Source organism: Lygodium microphyllum, chromosome 28, assembly GCF_053477565.2.
Source record: "Lygodium microphyllum isolate KBCC chromosome 28, Lygodium_microphyllum_v1.1.10, whole genome shotgun sequence".
Classification (NCBI taxonomy): Eukaryota; Viridiplantae; Streptophyta; class Polypodiopsida; order Schizaeales; family Lygodiaceae; genus Lygodium; species Lygodium microphyllum.
In genome coordinates, this window is record NC_141162.1 from 123,524,874 (window position 1) to 123,540,397 (window position 15,524).

At 46.2% G+C, this 15,524-nt stretch overlaps 1 protein-coding gene across 1 annotated transcript in view; it reads left to right on the forward strand.

The window, feature by feature from the left end:
- The first annotated feature begins 964 nt into the window (after positions 1-964).
- The window catches only part of LOC148011942 (neuroblastoma-amplified sequence protein), a 111,328-nt gene continuing 96,768 nt past the window's right edge, over positions 965-15,524 (forward strand). The window contains exons 1-3 of the mRNA XM_087669869.1: positions 965-1,540; positions 1,646-1,673; positions 1,947-2,108. Of these exons, the coding sequence (XP_087525995.1) occupies positions 1,436-1,540; positions 1,646-1,673; positions 1,947-2,108 (295 nt within the window). The 5' untranslated portion in view covers positions 965-1,435. The remainder of the gene's footprint in view (positions 1,541-1,645; positions 1,674-1,946; positions 2,109-15,524) is intronic.

Sequence of the window (15,524 nt, forward strand, 5' to 3'; positions counted from 1 at the left end):
CCTTCTCTCTTTTAGGCTTATGTTTATCTTACTTTTCTATAGCTTATTGAAAAGGAAACATTCCTAATTTGCTTTGAGGCGTTTCTAGTTCCATTTCTTATGTACACTCCCTTATAATATTATTTAAGCTAGTCAAGAATTTCAAACGTTCTTCTTGAACACTTATGGACTTGTCAGTTCTATAAAATTTCATGGCATGTTTAGCATGGCTTTGAGACAATACACACATGCTACCTAGACGAATGAGAATTGTGGGGGACATCCTCTCTCCATGCGGGAAGTGGAGGCAAAATGGTAGTGTGTGGGTGGGCAAACACATATGCATATGCATATACATAGGCATGTGCACACACATACTACATGCATACACATGTGTGCACGCACATACACACACACACTCCCCCTTGTTGCAAAGTGTCAGCTAGCATCGATGCTTCCTAACCTAGCACTTCACTTTGGTGAAAAGCATGGGGAGAGTGGGGGGGGGGACGCCTAGGGTAAAGGGGCCAATAAAGTGGCGTCCTCCAAAAGGAAAGCACACCCCACCCCAATTGAGTGACAAATTTAGAAGAAAGATGTGACTTTTTTAGCCACTTAACAATAAAATATAATTTAAAAAAAATTACAAATGAGCCTAACTTAAGTCAAACAATTGACCAATGTAAATTTTTTTAAATTTTAGATTTTGTAAAACCCTAAAGTAATGCATCCTTGAGTGTCGCTCTATTGGCCCCTCACTGTCCATCCTTTATGAACCTTTCATTTGTAACTAAGGCTACTTGAAAAAAATATCAAAATGTCCTAATATTTTTTCTTTGAGCTCTATATAATATAAATAGTTTGACAATTAAAAAACATTTACGCAACTCACTTGGAAAAAAAAATTATAATGGAGGATTGTTTACCCTAGTCACTCCTCAATGAGGGTGTTGTGCAAATGTACCCATTTATGAGGAGCCTCTTGTCATCAATTGATGCAGTATGTATTAACATTTCAAGTATTTGGCCTGTATTGCCATTGCTTTGATGTAATGCACACTCACAGTGCAGTCGGAATAGCGATGGTGCCACAGAGAGTCGAAATTTTTCCCATGATACCAATGAACCCATCAGATTTCTGCTCCTAGGACACTCACAGTGCACACTCACAGTGCAGTCGGCATAGCGTTGGTGCCACAGAGAGTCGAAAATTTTCCCATGATACCAATGAACCCATCAGATTTCTGCTCCTAGGACCATGGCCTCATCATGATCGATGCTGTGTACCTTCGACGCAAGCTCATGATTCGTACAAGAAGAAGAATGCGAGGCTGCAGTAAATCTTCGATTGACATGAAGACAATTGCAGCAGAATCCACAGCTTGAACTTAACGGGAAGGGGGCCGTTTTAATCGAATAAGATCACGACACGCGTACAATCCCTCCCTCTTCAGAGATGGTTCCAATCCCTGATGGTCAATCGCAACAACCTTGCTTCCTTCGAGTCTCTGCTTGTGCTTCTGGTGTGTCAGAACAGCCATATGTCGACACAAGCAAACGGGTAGCCATGATCTACATTGTTGCTTAGTTTAGCCATTTAGGTTCTAATTATTTGAGATTTAGTATTCACAGATTGGTTTCTCTAAGAATTTACTTGCGTTTGCAGATCTCATCTCCTGGCAGCTTTCTCGCAGGTGGGGTGTCCTCTTCCTGAAACTTAGCTCAGGATAACAATTCAGTTGTGGTTTGAGGTCTTTAAATTCCATCCCCCCTCCCCTCTCCCCCCAAAAAAACAGAAAAGAGAGAGAATTTATCAATAAAACTCCTTGGAACAAAATATCCAGAGGCAAAATGCAAAATACAAAGCAGCCCTGTAAGGGACTTCCATATCAAAAGACATGTAACAAGGGGGACGTTCTTATCAAAGTGATCAAACCAATTGTATAAGTTTGTCTATCCCATTGCAGGTGTTGGGAAATGGTGGAGCAGTTGGAAGCATAGTGAGGTTGCACCACGTCGTCAGATGGTGGTTTCATCTAGTGGAACCCACATTGCAATATTAGATCACCACACCATAACTTTTCTGACAAGGGAGAATGGATTTAAGGAGCCACTTGGATCAAGCACAGGTAGTGTTGCATATCAAAGAGCTGTGAAACAACCTGTACTGAATGTAACTTATTAGAAACATGGTTACCAATACGTTCTACAGCAAACTCTTTGTACTTAACAAGTCTAAAAAATGTAAATTTTTAGTAGTGTGAAGCAGACATTTTCAAACAATCAAGGGCACCAACTTCAAACACAGTATACTTGTGTAGAAGTATACAAACTGGTGCAAGATATTGCACATATGGTTGAGATGACAATGGGACCAACCAGCATTGGACAAGCTGATGGATTTGGCACCCACTCATATGGCTGCTGATGCGGCAGGCAAGACAGGCAGGCGGACAGGCAGCAGCTGAGTCAGACATTGATGTGGCAGCAATCTGTACATTCCTGCTTTCATGACTGTGCACAGCCTGCTATCTTGTTAATGCCCCCACATAGCAATCCTAATCTGGTGATAACCAGATCTAATGTTGAGCTTGCTGAAAGTTACTATCGCAGAACTTGCAACTAGCTGACCCAACAACTCATTGATCCAAGCGAAAATTGTTTTTGATAGTGAGCTTGTTAGAGGCCTATAGTCCAAACATAGATGTGATCTACACTGAGGCACAAAATGGGCCGGAGCTGATCTAAATGAGTCCTCTCTCTAAGAGGTCCTCACTCTTTGCTCCGAGCTCCAAAACCTTCTTTATGGTTAAATCCTCTGGCTAGGGTATGCTCACACACATACACATGCATATGCATGCGCTGCACACATTTCCTCTATTTTCCTTTGTTGAACTTTTTCAAATTCTAGGACTCCAATGGAATAACTTGTATGTAACGACAAGGTCCTCCACTTAGAGGTACCTTATCACATGTTACTACTATATACTTTTGTATGGATGTTTGTGGATATCCATACATTTCTTCTATAGAAATAGCCAAAATGGTGGATGGCAACTAGTGTCAAAATATGACTGCTGTGAGTAAACCTGAGAGACAATAGGGTTTGCAGGGAGAAACACAGAGTGTGTATTGCAAACATTGAGAGAAAAGAAACTAAAAAAAAGTATAGAAGAAGAGAAGATGATGAATAATGAATCATTGAATCATGGTAAGTGAATCAAATTGATATAGTGGAGCAGAAGCTATGAAGATGACTGCACTATCATGTCTAATTGGGTGGCAGCACCCAAAGGAAACGTGCATTGTAGAGGGAGCGAAATGCAATCCTCCAGGTAGTAGGGTATAGAAGGTAATGCTAAAGACGATGGACAACTGTTGAGGGAGTGGAACACAGTCCTTTGGTGTCATTGGAGTTGAGAAAGAAGATCACCAACTACAGATGAGAACTTTGAAGTGGCCGGCTAGATGAAGGAATTTGACCCTAGATGGACCAGGAATTGCAACATGCAGCCTAGATAGAATAGCAGGTGCTTGTCGGAGGTGGAGCTGATGCCAAGAATTGCCCAAATAGCAAAATGTAGCTTGGGATGATGGCGCTTGGTGATGAGGAAGGTCGCTTGGTGATGGAGCAATGGAATACCACAATAGAATGTTGCAATAGAACGTTGTAGTAAAATGCCGCAATAAAATGCCAAGTGGAGATGGATGTAGAGGCCACAAACCATAATGTTTTCCTTGTGGGGTGTGAACGGCAATGGAGAGAATGGAGAAAGGAGAGAAGAATACAGAAGAGAGTGTTAGAGTGTCAGAAGGAATGAATGTGTGGAATAGAGTGAATGAGTGGAGTTAGTGCCGTATTTATAGGCACAGATTGTCTTGAGTGGCGCCCATTGAAGTCTCTCAAGTGGTGCCCCAACTCTCTTGGGAGGCCCCTAGAAAGCCTTTTGTGGGCTGTAAATGGAAACCAAAATAGGAATGGAGAAGGGGAAAATGTACTGGATGGCTTGATTTCTCAACAACTAGCACATGGTGCATCATGTATGGCCACATCGGACTATTGGTACCATTCAACTTATCATTATCCCCAAACATCCTAGGCAAATCACTTTGTGGAGTCATTTTGACACCAACACTACGTATGTGGGCAAATGCAACTAGCTGTTGTCTAGGAATCTATGTTGATAAAACACTATGAGGCATGGAAATGCAAAACTCGAGGACTTACAAATTGGAGCTAATGGTGGAAAGCAATGAAGATGAATGTCGAGCAAGACACTCTAATGTGGAAGAAAGCTGCCATCAATGCCACCCAATGTTGCCCAAGATGCTGAATGAAGCTTCAATTCAATGAATTTTAGCAAGATTTGGAAGTCCCAATCTTGGATGAAATATTGTTGAGAATTGAGCTTGGATGAGAAAGGCCCCAAATTTTTTATGCTGATATGCTGTTTAGAGTTGGAAAAAATGGTGGCTATTTGTGAGGATGATGCGTGGAAGACTAGGTGATAGGTAGAATGCAGGTGGTGTCAGAGTGCAGCGGTGCGGAAGCGTAGGACTGAGAGAGAGAACGCAGAGAGAGAAGGGAGAGAAAGAGACAGTGGAAGATGAAGATCTGCTGTATAAAGTGTGCTGAATACAAAGATATGCAGATATATACACGGGCGCAGTGCGCTGGACTGCGTGTCTCCACCTCGACGATGCAACCTGTTGTTCACCTCGAAGTCCGCTGCAGTCTGCACTGTCTCCTGTCTGAAATCTGCGAACAGAGAGGGAATCTGCGCGTGTCACCGGTCTGTAATCTGCGAGCAGAGAAGTGTGGGAGACTGCTGGAGATGTCGGCTATTTATAGCCAGAAATCTGGGAAAAATAGGGCGGCAGAAAACTGCCTGCATTAAATGCAGCCGACTGCTTGCACAGGTTGGACTGCCACGTGGCAGTCCGACTGTGTAGTCCGACTACACACTGCGGCTGCCTGTCCGACTGCACTGGCTGTGATCTGATCTCTAACACCCCCTCTCAGAGCCTGGGCAGGGCAGAAGCCTGAGGGATCTGGAATGTCTCCGAAGCAGAGCCTGGGGAAGTGCCTTCGTAAACAAATCGGCAAGATTGTCCTCCGTCTTGTAGTACTCCACAGTGATGGTCTCATCCAGAAGCTTTTCTTTGATGAAGTGGTACTGGATATCGATGTGCTTCGTCTGGGCATGAAAAACAGGGTTCCGTGCCAAGGCAATGCAACTCTCATTGTCACATTGCAGCAAAGTAGGACGAGTCTGGGGGCACCCAAGCTCCTCCAATAATCTCCGAAGCCACACAGCCTCACATGTGGTGGAAGACGCGGCCCGATACTCCGCCTCAGTAGACGAAAGGGCTACCGTGGGCTGCTTCTTGCTACTCCATGAGATAACACCTCCACCCAAGGTAAAACAGTAACCTGTAGTAGACCGCCTGTGGTCCACATCACCGGCCCAATCCGAGTCGCTCCAACCTGCAAGTACAAGATCTGAACCATCCGTCCCTGCGGGGTAATGAATCCCTAAATCAGACGTCCCCCTCAAATACCGAAGTATCCTCTGAGCAGCCTGCCAATGCACCGTCTTAGGTTCACTCATGAACCTTGCCAAGAGCCCAACAACAAAACAAAGATCAACCCTAGTGTTGAGAAGCCAAATCAAGGACCCAATCAACTGATGATAGCGGGAAGCATCCGCCATAGGAGAAGCTGAATGGGAAGTGGCCTTCCAGTTCGGATCCATAGGAGTAGAAAGGGCCCGATAATCCTCCATCTCAAAAGACACCAAGAGCTCCTGTACATATCTCTGTTGAGAGATGAAGATCCCCCTCTGAGACTGATAAATCTCATGGCCCAAAAAGAAATGGAGTAGACCTAAGTCCGTCATCTCGAACGTCCGATGTAAAGCTGACTTCGTCTCTTGGACCTGCTCTGCATCATCACCTGTGACAATCAAATCATCAACATAGAACACAAAAAGCACACAACCATCCTCGGAAGTGTGAACATAAAGCTGCGGATCGGCCTTGGAACGCCGATATCCCAACTGAGACTGAAGGAACGAATCAATCTTCTCGTTCCATGCACGCGGAGCCTGCTTGAGGCCATACAAGGCCTTCTTCAACCTGTAGACTTTCCCATCTTAAGATCCAAAGCCAGGAGGCTGCTCAACATAGATCTCCTCCTTCAAATCACCATTGAGGAAGGCCGACTTCACATCCAACTGGTAAACAGGCCATCTCCTATGGCCAGCCAAGGCAAGAACAACTCTAATGGTCGCCATACGAGCTGTGGGGGCAAAAGTATTATGACAGTCAATCCCTGGGCGCTGTGCAAAACCTTTAGCAACAAGGCGAGCCTTGTGCTTATCCAAAGAACCATCGCTAAGGTATTTGGTCTTGAAGACCCACTTGATCCCAATCATCTTCTTATTCGGGGGGTGGGGCACGAGTGACCAAGTGCCATTCCTCTCAATAGCCTCCAACTCGGCTTCCATAGCTTTCTTCCATGGTGCGGATTGTAGAGCCTCCTTCATGGAGGTGGGCTCTCGATCCTGCATAACACGGGTCATCAAACAATAGTTAGAGCAAACAAGTTCCGTAGAATGTGCCTGGTGCTGCCGTGACCGCTGCGGACCATCCTGCGGTCCCCACTCCTCAGGAACCCCCTTGATCCCTGAATCACGGAGTGTGTCACGGGCCCAGCGAGGAGGAGGCCGAACCTCCCCTCGTCTCTCTCCATTAGCAGAAGACTCTGGAATATCCACCGGTGGTAACTTCTCAAGGGTGACCGGTGGAACAGTAGACTCTGTGTCAGGAACGGAATCATAATCAAAAGGCACGGGCTCCAGTGGAACTGTAGAAGGAGCGCAACTTTCCCCTGGATCTCCAAGAACGGGATGCTCCTCACCCGTTGATATAGCCGGAACCTCCACAAACCGCACATGGCGGCTAGTGTACACATCCCGCTTGACGGGATCATACAATCGATAGCCTTGGGACTGGGAGCTGTAGCCAACAAATACCTGTCTTCGGGAAGCTGCTTCAAATTTATCACGGTGAGCCTTAGGAATGTGAACATAGGCATCACACCCAAAGACCCTAAAGTAAGAATCATCTGGCTTCGTCCCAAAGTAAGCCTCAAACGGGGTCATCCCTTCCACGGCCGAAGTAGGGGATCGATTAAGGATGTGGACTGTAGTAGCCAGAGCCTCGGCCCACAGAACCTGAGGGGTCTGTCGGTGCTCCATCATGGTGCGCGCCATCTCGATCACATTGCGGTTCTTCCGTTCAAGAATGCCATTTTCTTGAGGAGTGTTGGTATTGGCAAACTCCTGGTGAATACCTTTATCTGCACAAAACCGAGCAAACTCATTAGAAACAAATTCACCGCCCTTGTTGGATCGCAAGGTCTTCAACTTCCGGCCCGATCGGTTCTCCTCAAAGAGAAGCCAATCCTTGAAGTGTGAGAAAGCTTTTGACTTTAATGCCAAAAAATAGGCCCATGTCATCCTGCTGTAGTCATCTACGATCAGCATGAAGTACGAGCTTCCACGCAAGGACTCATTCCTCATAGGGCCACATAGATCCGTAGATACAAGCTTCATCGGTGAAGTAGACCGCCGCGAAGCTGTGTGGGGAATGGCATCCCTATGCTGCTTCCCCCGAATGCAGGAGACACATGGCTGCTGGCTCACCACTATATCCGGCAACCCTCGAACAAGCTGTCCACATGACGCCCTCCGAAGATAATCATAGTTGAGGTGACCAAACCGAGCATGCCATAACTCTGACTGTGACTATGAGGTAAGAAGAAGAGTAGAGAGGGCGGTGGAAGACTTCAATTTATAAATGCCGTTCTCCTCATATCCGGATGATAGAACCTTCCTCGATCCACGATCAAGGACTCGCACCGTAGTACTGTCAAACTCCACCAAAAGGCCAAGGGAGTAAATCTTATGAACTGACAGGAGATGGTACCCTAAGCCTGGTACATGCAAAACCTCTGAGGTATGGGTAGCACCTCGTCCATCTCGAATAAGCTGCATCTTACCCCGACCTGCAATAGATACTAAAGAGCTATCTCCAATGAGAATCTGCCCACGCGAGGGTCGCAACTGGGCAACACCATCTGATGAAGGAGTCATGTGCCGGGAGGCACCACTATCAATGATACCACTCTCGAGCCTGGGGAGCCGTCATCGCAGCATCAGAAGCATTCGGTGAAGCGTCCTCAATGACAGCTAGATGAAGAAATGCAGCTGATGAGGGTGCAGCCACCGCTCCAGAATCCTTGGTGTCCTTCTTGTTGGTGTCCTTCTTGTCTTTGTCAGGGCAATCCTTCTTCCAATGGCCAGTCTTTCCACAAATATGGCATGTGGAGTCTTTGTCCTTGTCCTTGTTCTTGTCCTTCTTGGACTTGTTATCCCCCTTCTTCTTCTTTTGGTCCTTCCCCTTCTTCTGAGAGGCTTGACGTGTCAGCGCCTCCGACTTGGAAGCATTCTGTCCCTTTAACTGTTCCTCTTGGTCCAAGACCATAGGAACCAACTCTTCCCACCGAAGAGTAGACTCTCGCCCCGAAGCAATAAGGGCAGAGTAAAATGTACCGAATCGTGGCGGCAACTGGGACAAAAGTGTGATCGCCATGTCTTCGGAGGAAATCGGCTTCCCCGCATTTTGAACCTGCATCTGAAGCTGCCTTAGCTTGTTAATGTGCTCCCGCAGCGAAGAAGACTTGTTTACGGACAAGGTCCGCATCTGTACCTCCAAAGAAACCCGCTTCATAAGGGTCATCCGATTGTACATCTGATCAAGCTCCAGCCATATCTGCCGAGCCACCGTCAAGTGCTCGATGTGAGCGATCACGGCTGTAGTACATGATAGAAAAAGAAAGGAACGAATCTTGGCATTCAGTTTGTCCCAATGAGACTGAGCCTTGGCCAACTCCGCACGAGCATCGGAAGAGAGTTTGGACTCATCTCTTACCGAGGGCCGGTCGATCTCCTCCTGTACAAGCTCCGCCAAATCATAGGACTCAAGGATGGCCAACATCATGACGTGCCAAATGCGGTAGTTGTCGCCGTCGAGCTTCTGATCTGCAGGAAGAGCCGGTAAGACAGGCACCTTCCGGTTCATAATCGACTTGAACTCCAAGTCAATCTCTGTAGACATCTTCACCTGTAATGCCTTCACAAACGCAAAAGCAGCCCCCTCTGACTGGGAAAACTCAGCCTGCTAAGGCTCTTCCGCGTCTTGAAACTTCTTCACCCGCCGGAGGCGATGAAAAAGCAAAACCTGCACTTGTAGGCTGAAAACTCAAACTTCCTCCGCGTCAAACAGCAGTAAACAGCAGCAAATCCACCACCTGGACTCCTTTCCTGCGCGCCCACACTCGCTTCAGCCTTGTTCCAAGGCGCAGCCCTCCTGTCTGCCCTCAAACGCAAAAAACGCAAATTTGTGTCGCGATAGAAACTCCTCTTCAGGTTGATTCTGCGCTCAGTCAGCCCTCTAACACTGCTCTGATACCATGTCAGAGTGCAGCGGTGCGGAAGCGTAGGACTGAGAGAGAGAATGCAGAGAGAGAAGGGAGAGAAAGAGACAGTGGAAGATGAAGATCTGCTGTATAAAGTGTACTGAATACAAAGATATGCAGATATATACACGGGCGCAGTGCGCTGGACTGCGTGTCTCCACCTCGACGATGCAACCTGCTATTCACCTCGAAGTCCGCTGCAGTCTGCACTGTCTCCTGTCTGAAATCTGCGAACAGAGAGGGAATCTGCGCGTGTCACCGGTCTGTAATCTGCGAGCAGAGAAGTGTGGGAGACTGCTGGAGATGTCGGCTATTTATAGCCAGAAATCTGGGAAAAATAGGGCGGCAGAAAACTGCATGTCGGCTGCATTAAATGCAGCCGACTGCTTGCACAGGTTGGACTGCCACGTGGCAGTCCGACCTGTGCAGTCCGACTGCACACTGCGGCTGCCTGTCTGACTGCACTGGCTGCCACTGCACTGGCTGTGATCTGATCTCTAACAGGTGGAGCTCTCAAAGAATGATATGCTGGGTGGCACAATGGGCAATATTGGGTGGCAATACAGGTAGGTAGCACTGGAATTGGTGGGTGGCATAGGCCATGATGTCAATGTGCATGCGCAATGGAAGAAGGAACTCAAACACTGAGGAAGAGAGAGAAACAATTTGCAAGAGAAGAAGAAAAGAAACCTGCACTAAATAAAGAACAATTGCTGAATATAGGAGGACTGATTAGTCTCTACATGCAGCCCACAGCGTCAGTGAGGGCACCGGATTAGGCTGAATAAGAAACAGATGTTGAATGCAGGAGGACTGATTAGTCTTTGCATGTAGCCTACAGTGTCAGTGAGGGCACCAGATCAGGCTGATGATGACGGCAACAGCAGAGACAGAAGAAGATGATGGAGTCGGAGTGTGCACCTACCAAGGAAGATGATGATGTGAATGACTGCCAAGTGGGGAATGGCTATAAGTAGCCACAAAACCCCTAAATTGGTCGATTGCAGTCTAGAAATGTTATAAATGCTGGCCAACCAGCATTTAATGCTGGTCGTGGTATAGTAAATGCCTAGAAAATGCTAGATGAACCAAAAAATCTGACTGGCAAGGACAATGTTCGGTAGGTGTAGACAGCTTGGGAAATGCTGAAATTGTTCACATATAGAAAACACACCAAAACTCGACAAACAAAAGAAATGCACCCAGATAGCCACTCTAGAATGAGTAGCCTTCCCCATCAAAACACATGATAGACCTGTCAAAGCTCCAAAAGTCCTCATTTGACTTAGATTGAGGTTCACAGGTAGGAGATGACAAGGCATGACAAACATGACTACTAACACCCCCTCTCAAATTTTGAATGTGGCAGAAGGCTAAGGAAGAAATGGATGTTGGGGTGGCAAGAGGAATGTCAATGTTGATGAAGTCCGTCGATGAAGATTGCCGATAAAGAAGCTTCTGACGATCTTGGGAAACCCCCACTGAAACACGAGGGGCCAAGAGATTCACAATTGCATCATTGAGATCGTCCCCCTTTTGAAAGGGATGGGGGGTACGAGGGAACCACTGGAGGAGAGGGTGGGGGATGGGAAGGAACCTGTGGAATAGGTGGTGCACAAGTGGGAACGGGTGTAGCAACAGACGACTGCTGGGAGGACACTGCATAAGAGAAGGGGAATGGAACCAGTTAAGCTAGCTCTCCTACCAACTTGTCAGTATAACAATCCCTGTGGAAGAATCCTCAATACAAATGGTTTGCTTGGTGAAGACAACCCGGGTACCAAGCCTAGTAAGACCATAAACTGAGAGGAGTGGAAAGCCCAAGTTCGGAACATAAAGGGCCTATGAAAGGGAGTTTGACGCACGGTCGGCAAACAAAGGCAAAGTGCCAATACCACTAATAAACACTGAAACAATGTCACCAACAGTGATTGATCCCTCAGAAGAGTGTAGATCCTGCAACAAATCATCTCTTGGAGTCATATGAGTAGAAGCTCTACTATCAATGAGCCAAGGCCTCCAGAAGATGAGGCAACTACTAAAGAAGGCTCCTCCAAGTCAACAATATGAAGGAACATTGACTCATAGGTAATCTCTGGAGTAGAGGTAGAAGGTTTGGACATTTTAGCTTCATCCTTTGCTTCTGGACAAAGTTGAGGGTACTTCTTCCAACATTTCTTCTCTGGATATGTTCCCTTCCCACAGTATGGGCATTTAGGCTTGTTCGAGTTGGAGTGAGAGCGTGAAAAACTCTCCTATCTTTTAGCCTTTGACGTCCCTTTCTTCTTCTTCCCCTCTCCTAAACTTGCAACAAAAGCTTTGGTGGAGGTGGATCAATTGGCTACCTCTTTGGCATGCTTATCGTGCTCCAAAATAAGTGGAGCAAGCTCCTCCCATAGAAGCTTCTCATGGGTCCGCAATGTAAGGAGGCTGGTGTAGAATACATCAAACCGAGGAGATGGTAGCTGAGTTAAAAGAATCATAGCTATATCCTTTGAAGATATTATCCTGCCAAGGGACGCAAGCTCACCCCTTATGTCCTTCAACCTGTTGATATGATCCTTCATGGAAGGAGAATCATCAACAATGAGCATCTACAATTTCTTCTTGAGAGTAATTTGGTGGGCAAATGTCTTGTGACGGTACAAAGGAGCAAGCTTTGTCTACACTTTTGCTACTTTTTGCAACCTATGCACATGCACTAGGATAGAATCTTGTAGGCTCATAAAGGGAAAAGATCGAGCTCTAGAGTTGAGCTGATCCCATAAGGCCGCATGATCCATCAATGATTCAACGGTGGGATCCTCCACAGGACAGGGAATAGGGTGGGTAACAAACTCCCAAAGATCGAAGGTATAAAGGATACACTGCACTTTACACAACCAAAGCGAGTAGTTGGAACCATCAAGTCGGTCGTCTTTGGGTAAAGAAAGAAGTATGGGCACTTGTATAGAGGGCATATGAAGGCTAGCAGAACGGGCCTTTTGTGAAACATGGGGAGAACGGGGAGGAGAGGGTTCCCAAACAAATGGGCTAGGTGACCTTTGATCATTGCGTGAACGAGAATGAAAATTGTGCCATCTCTTAGAGGAAGGATAGAGACCTCATCCTTTGAGTTAGCAAAGAATTGGTGATAAGACATCTTCGTATATACCTGCAAACATCTACAAAAATTTGTGTTTGGCTATAGACAGCCCCGGAACAGGAGGCATCGGCTATAGGATGTAGAGATCTTGATGTAGAAGGTCTGCACAAGGGAGAAATACCGTCGACTGCTCACGAAGGATGCAAAAGCATCAAAATGCTGATGTGAATGTTGTTGCTTGCTCCTTGAATGTTGTGTTTGATTGCAGAAGGCTGTTGTCTAGCCAATAGATAGTTGCTAGCACCGAGTAGGCTGCGTTTTGAGCAAAACACTGATGGACTTGATGTCATCTGATGCGAGATGTTGATGCTTGATGTCTAGAAATAGTCGTCTACCTCTAGATGATGATGCCTAAGCACTAGATGTAGTTGCTAGCTAGTAGGAGCTTGCGTTTTCAGCAAACATAGATGTGGATGGCCTCACGAACTCCTGTGTCACTTTCAGATGCCATGCTTTGATACCATGTGAGAGTGCGCAACAAAAGAAGGAACTTGAACATAGAGGAAGAGAGAGAGAATTTGTAAGAGAAGAAGAAAAGAAACCGCATTGAACAAGGAACAAATGCTGAATAGAGAAGGAGGATTGATCAGTCCCTGCATGCAACCCACAACGTTAGTGAGGGCACCAGATCAGGTTGTTGATGATAGCAGCAGCAGAGACGGAGGAAGATCATGAAGTCAGAGTGAGCACCTACCAAGGAAGGAAGGAAGATGATGATGTGAATGATTGCCAAGTGGGGAATGGCTATAAATAGTCGCAAAACCCCTTAATTGGCCGATTGCAGTCTTGAAATGCCATAAATGCTGGCTGACCAGCATTAATGCCGGGCGTGGCATAATAAACGCCTAGAAAATGAGATATGGCCACCAAAAAATTAGACTAGCAAGGACAATGTTCGGCAGGTGTGGACAGCTTGGGAAATGCAAAAACGACTCATGGAAAACACACTGGAACCTGACAAACAAAAGAAATGCACCCAGATAGCCACTCTAGAATGAGTAGCCTCCCTCATCAAAACACATGACAGACCTATCAAAGCTCCAAAAGGCCTTGTCAGATTGAGGCTCACAGTTAGGAGATAATAACGCATGACAAACATGACTACTAATAGTCAATGGAGGGCGGTTGGAGCAAAGTCGATGTGCAAGGCTAGCGGAGGTGGCATAGATGGCAAAGTAGGGCACATGAACTTTGATGAAAATAGTGCACAATTGGTAGGGGCGGTGCTTGGTCCCGGATGAGTTGCAAATGGTAGACACGATAGACACCTTTAGAACTGGCTGAATGAGTTGGTGGCTGTTGTAGGAGAGGGTGGCGTGTTGGAGCAGCAAGTGGTGGCGCGTGGCAGGGTAGCGAGACTATGCAACAACCTTGGCAATGGGCTGGCGATGCAATGCAATGGCCTTGGGATGGTGTGAACAATAGCAAAGGCGACATCGTTTGCTGTATAGTAGAGGTGGTTTTGTAGTAGGTGTAGTTGAAGAGAAAGTCTGGTTGTGAGGAATCTGAGCTAAGATGAGGCCAAACTGAGAGCTCAACAGTAGAGCTTGATGGCAGCAAGAAGGGCAATGTAGAGTAGTTGAACCTAGTTCAGAGCTCAGCTATACATGCACATGAACACACTTAGTGAAAACACGCACACACACATACACACATACACAGAATTCTACAAGGCCTTTGAAATTGTCATAGACATTTTTCTCATTTTTTCTGACTCATCGGCGTTGTCCTGATCTTCGAACAGAGGCCAATTCATTACAAGCAAAAGTGCTGGCCACATCTATGCTGCTTCATCGGCTAGGCAAAGATTTGCAGCAAGATAAATTTAATAGGATGGCTTGCTTGGGGCTGCAATTTGTACATGATGCTGTCATTCCTGGGCAGTCCCGTTTCTATTCTTTCCGGTGCATACACCAACACTTTCGGGTGACTAGAGGCTATACTTAGATTTGGTTCACCCTGCAGGACCATCTTCTGTAATTTTATCCATTATGTGCCTTCTAGCTTGCTTCATCTTGGCAGGATTGGATGTTTGTGAAATCAGATGATTTTCAAAAAAGGACGGCTAATCAGATTTACCACAAGATGGTAGAGGACAGGCAATGGGACATTGAGAAAGCAAATAAAGTTTGGTGTGCTCGGGATAGGAGAGAAAAGTGATGAGAGAGATTTCTTCAATTGTGGAGGTCCAAGATTCCATATCAAGGGAAATTTTTTGTGTGGAGGTTGCGTATCGGTGGTCCTCCTATTGGGGATATCCTATGTGCCCGCAAGATCTTATGGAGCCATTGTATCTTTTGCACTACTTGTGACGAGACACCGCTTCATCTCCTTATCTCTTGCCCTTTGGCGAGACAAATTTGGAGCTTTGTTTCCCATGTGTGGACCCTTGTGACTCGTCAGCAGTGGACGCCCATCCGTTCTTGGGTCTTGGGGAAGATATCTTCATCATCTTCTTTGCACTTGGATTATACCTGCCTTTTTCAATTTCTTAGATGGATAGCTCTTTGGCACATTTGGCATACCCATAATGCCTTTATTTTTGATTCAGCCTCGGGTATCCATGGTCATGTGGCCCGTATTCGAGGATTACCCTTATGGTAGATTTCTTCCATGGTTTCATCGGATGTGGTCTGCTTGATGTGGCTGCTCCTTGGCTGGATATCGTTCGCTCTACTCCAATCCTGCAGCTAGTGTGACATTTGTGTCTTATTTTATAGTAGTCGTTCAGCTTTGATTGTGCTTCATAGGATTTTCATGACTGACCAGAAGGCTTGATGCGAGACTTGTATATACTTTTGGTTTTGGATGGCTTGAAGGCTCAATTTCATACATTAATATACACTCACTTGTGCG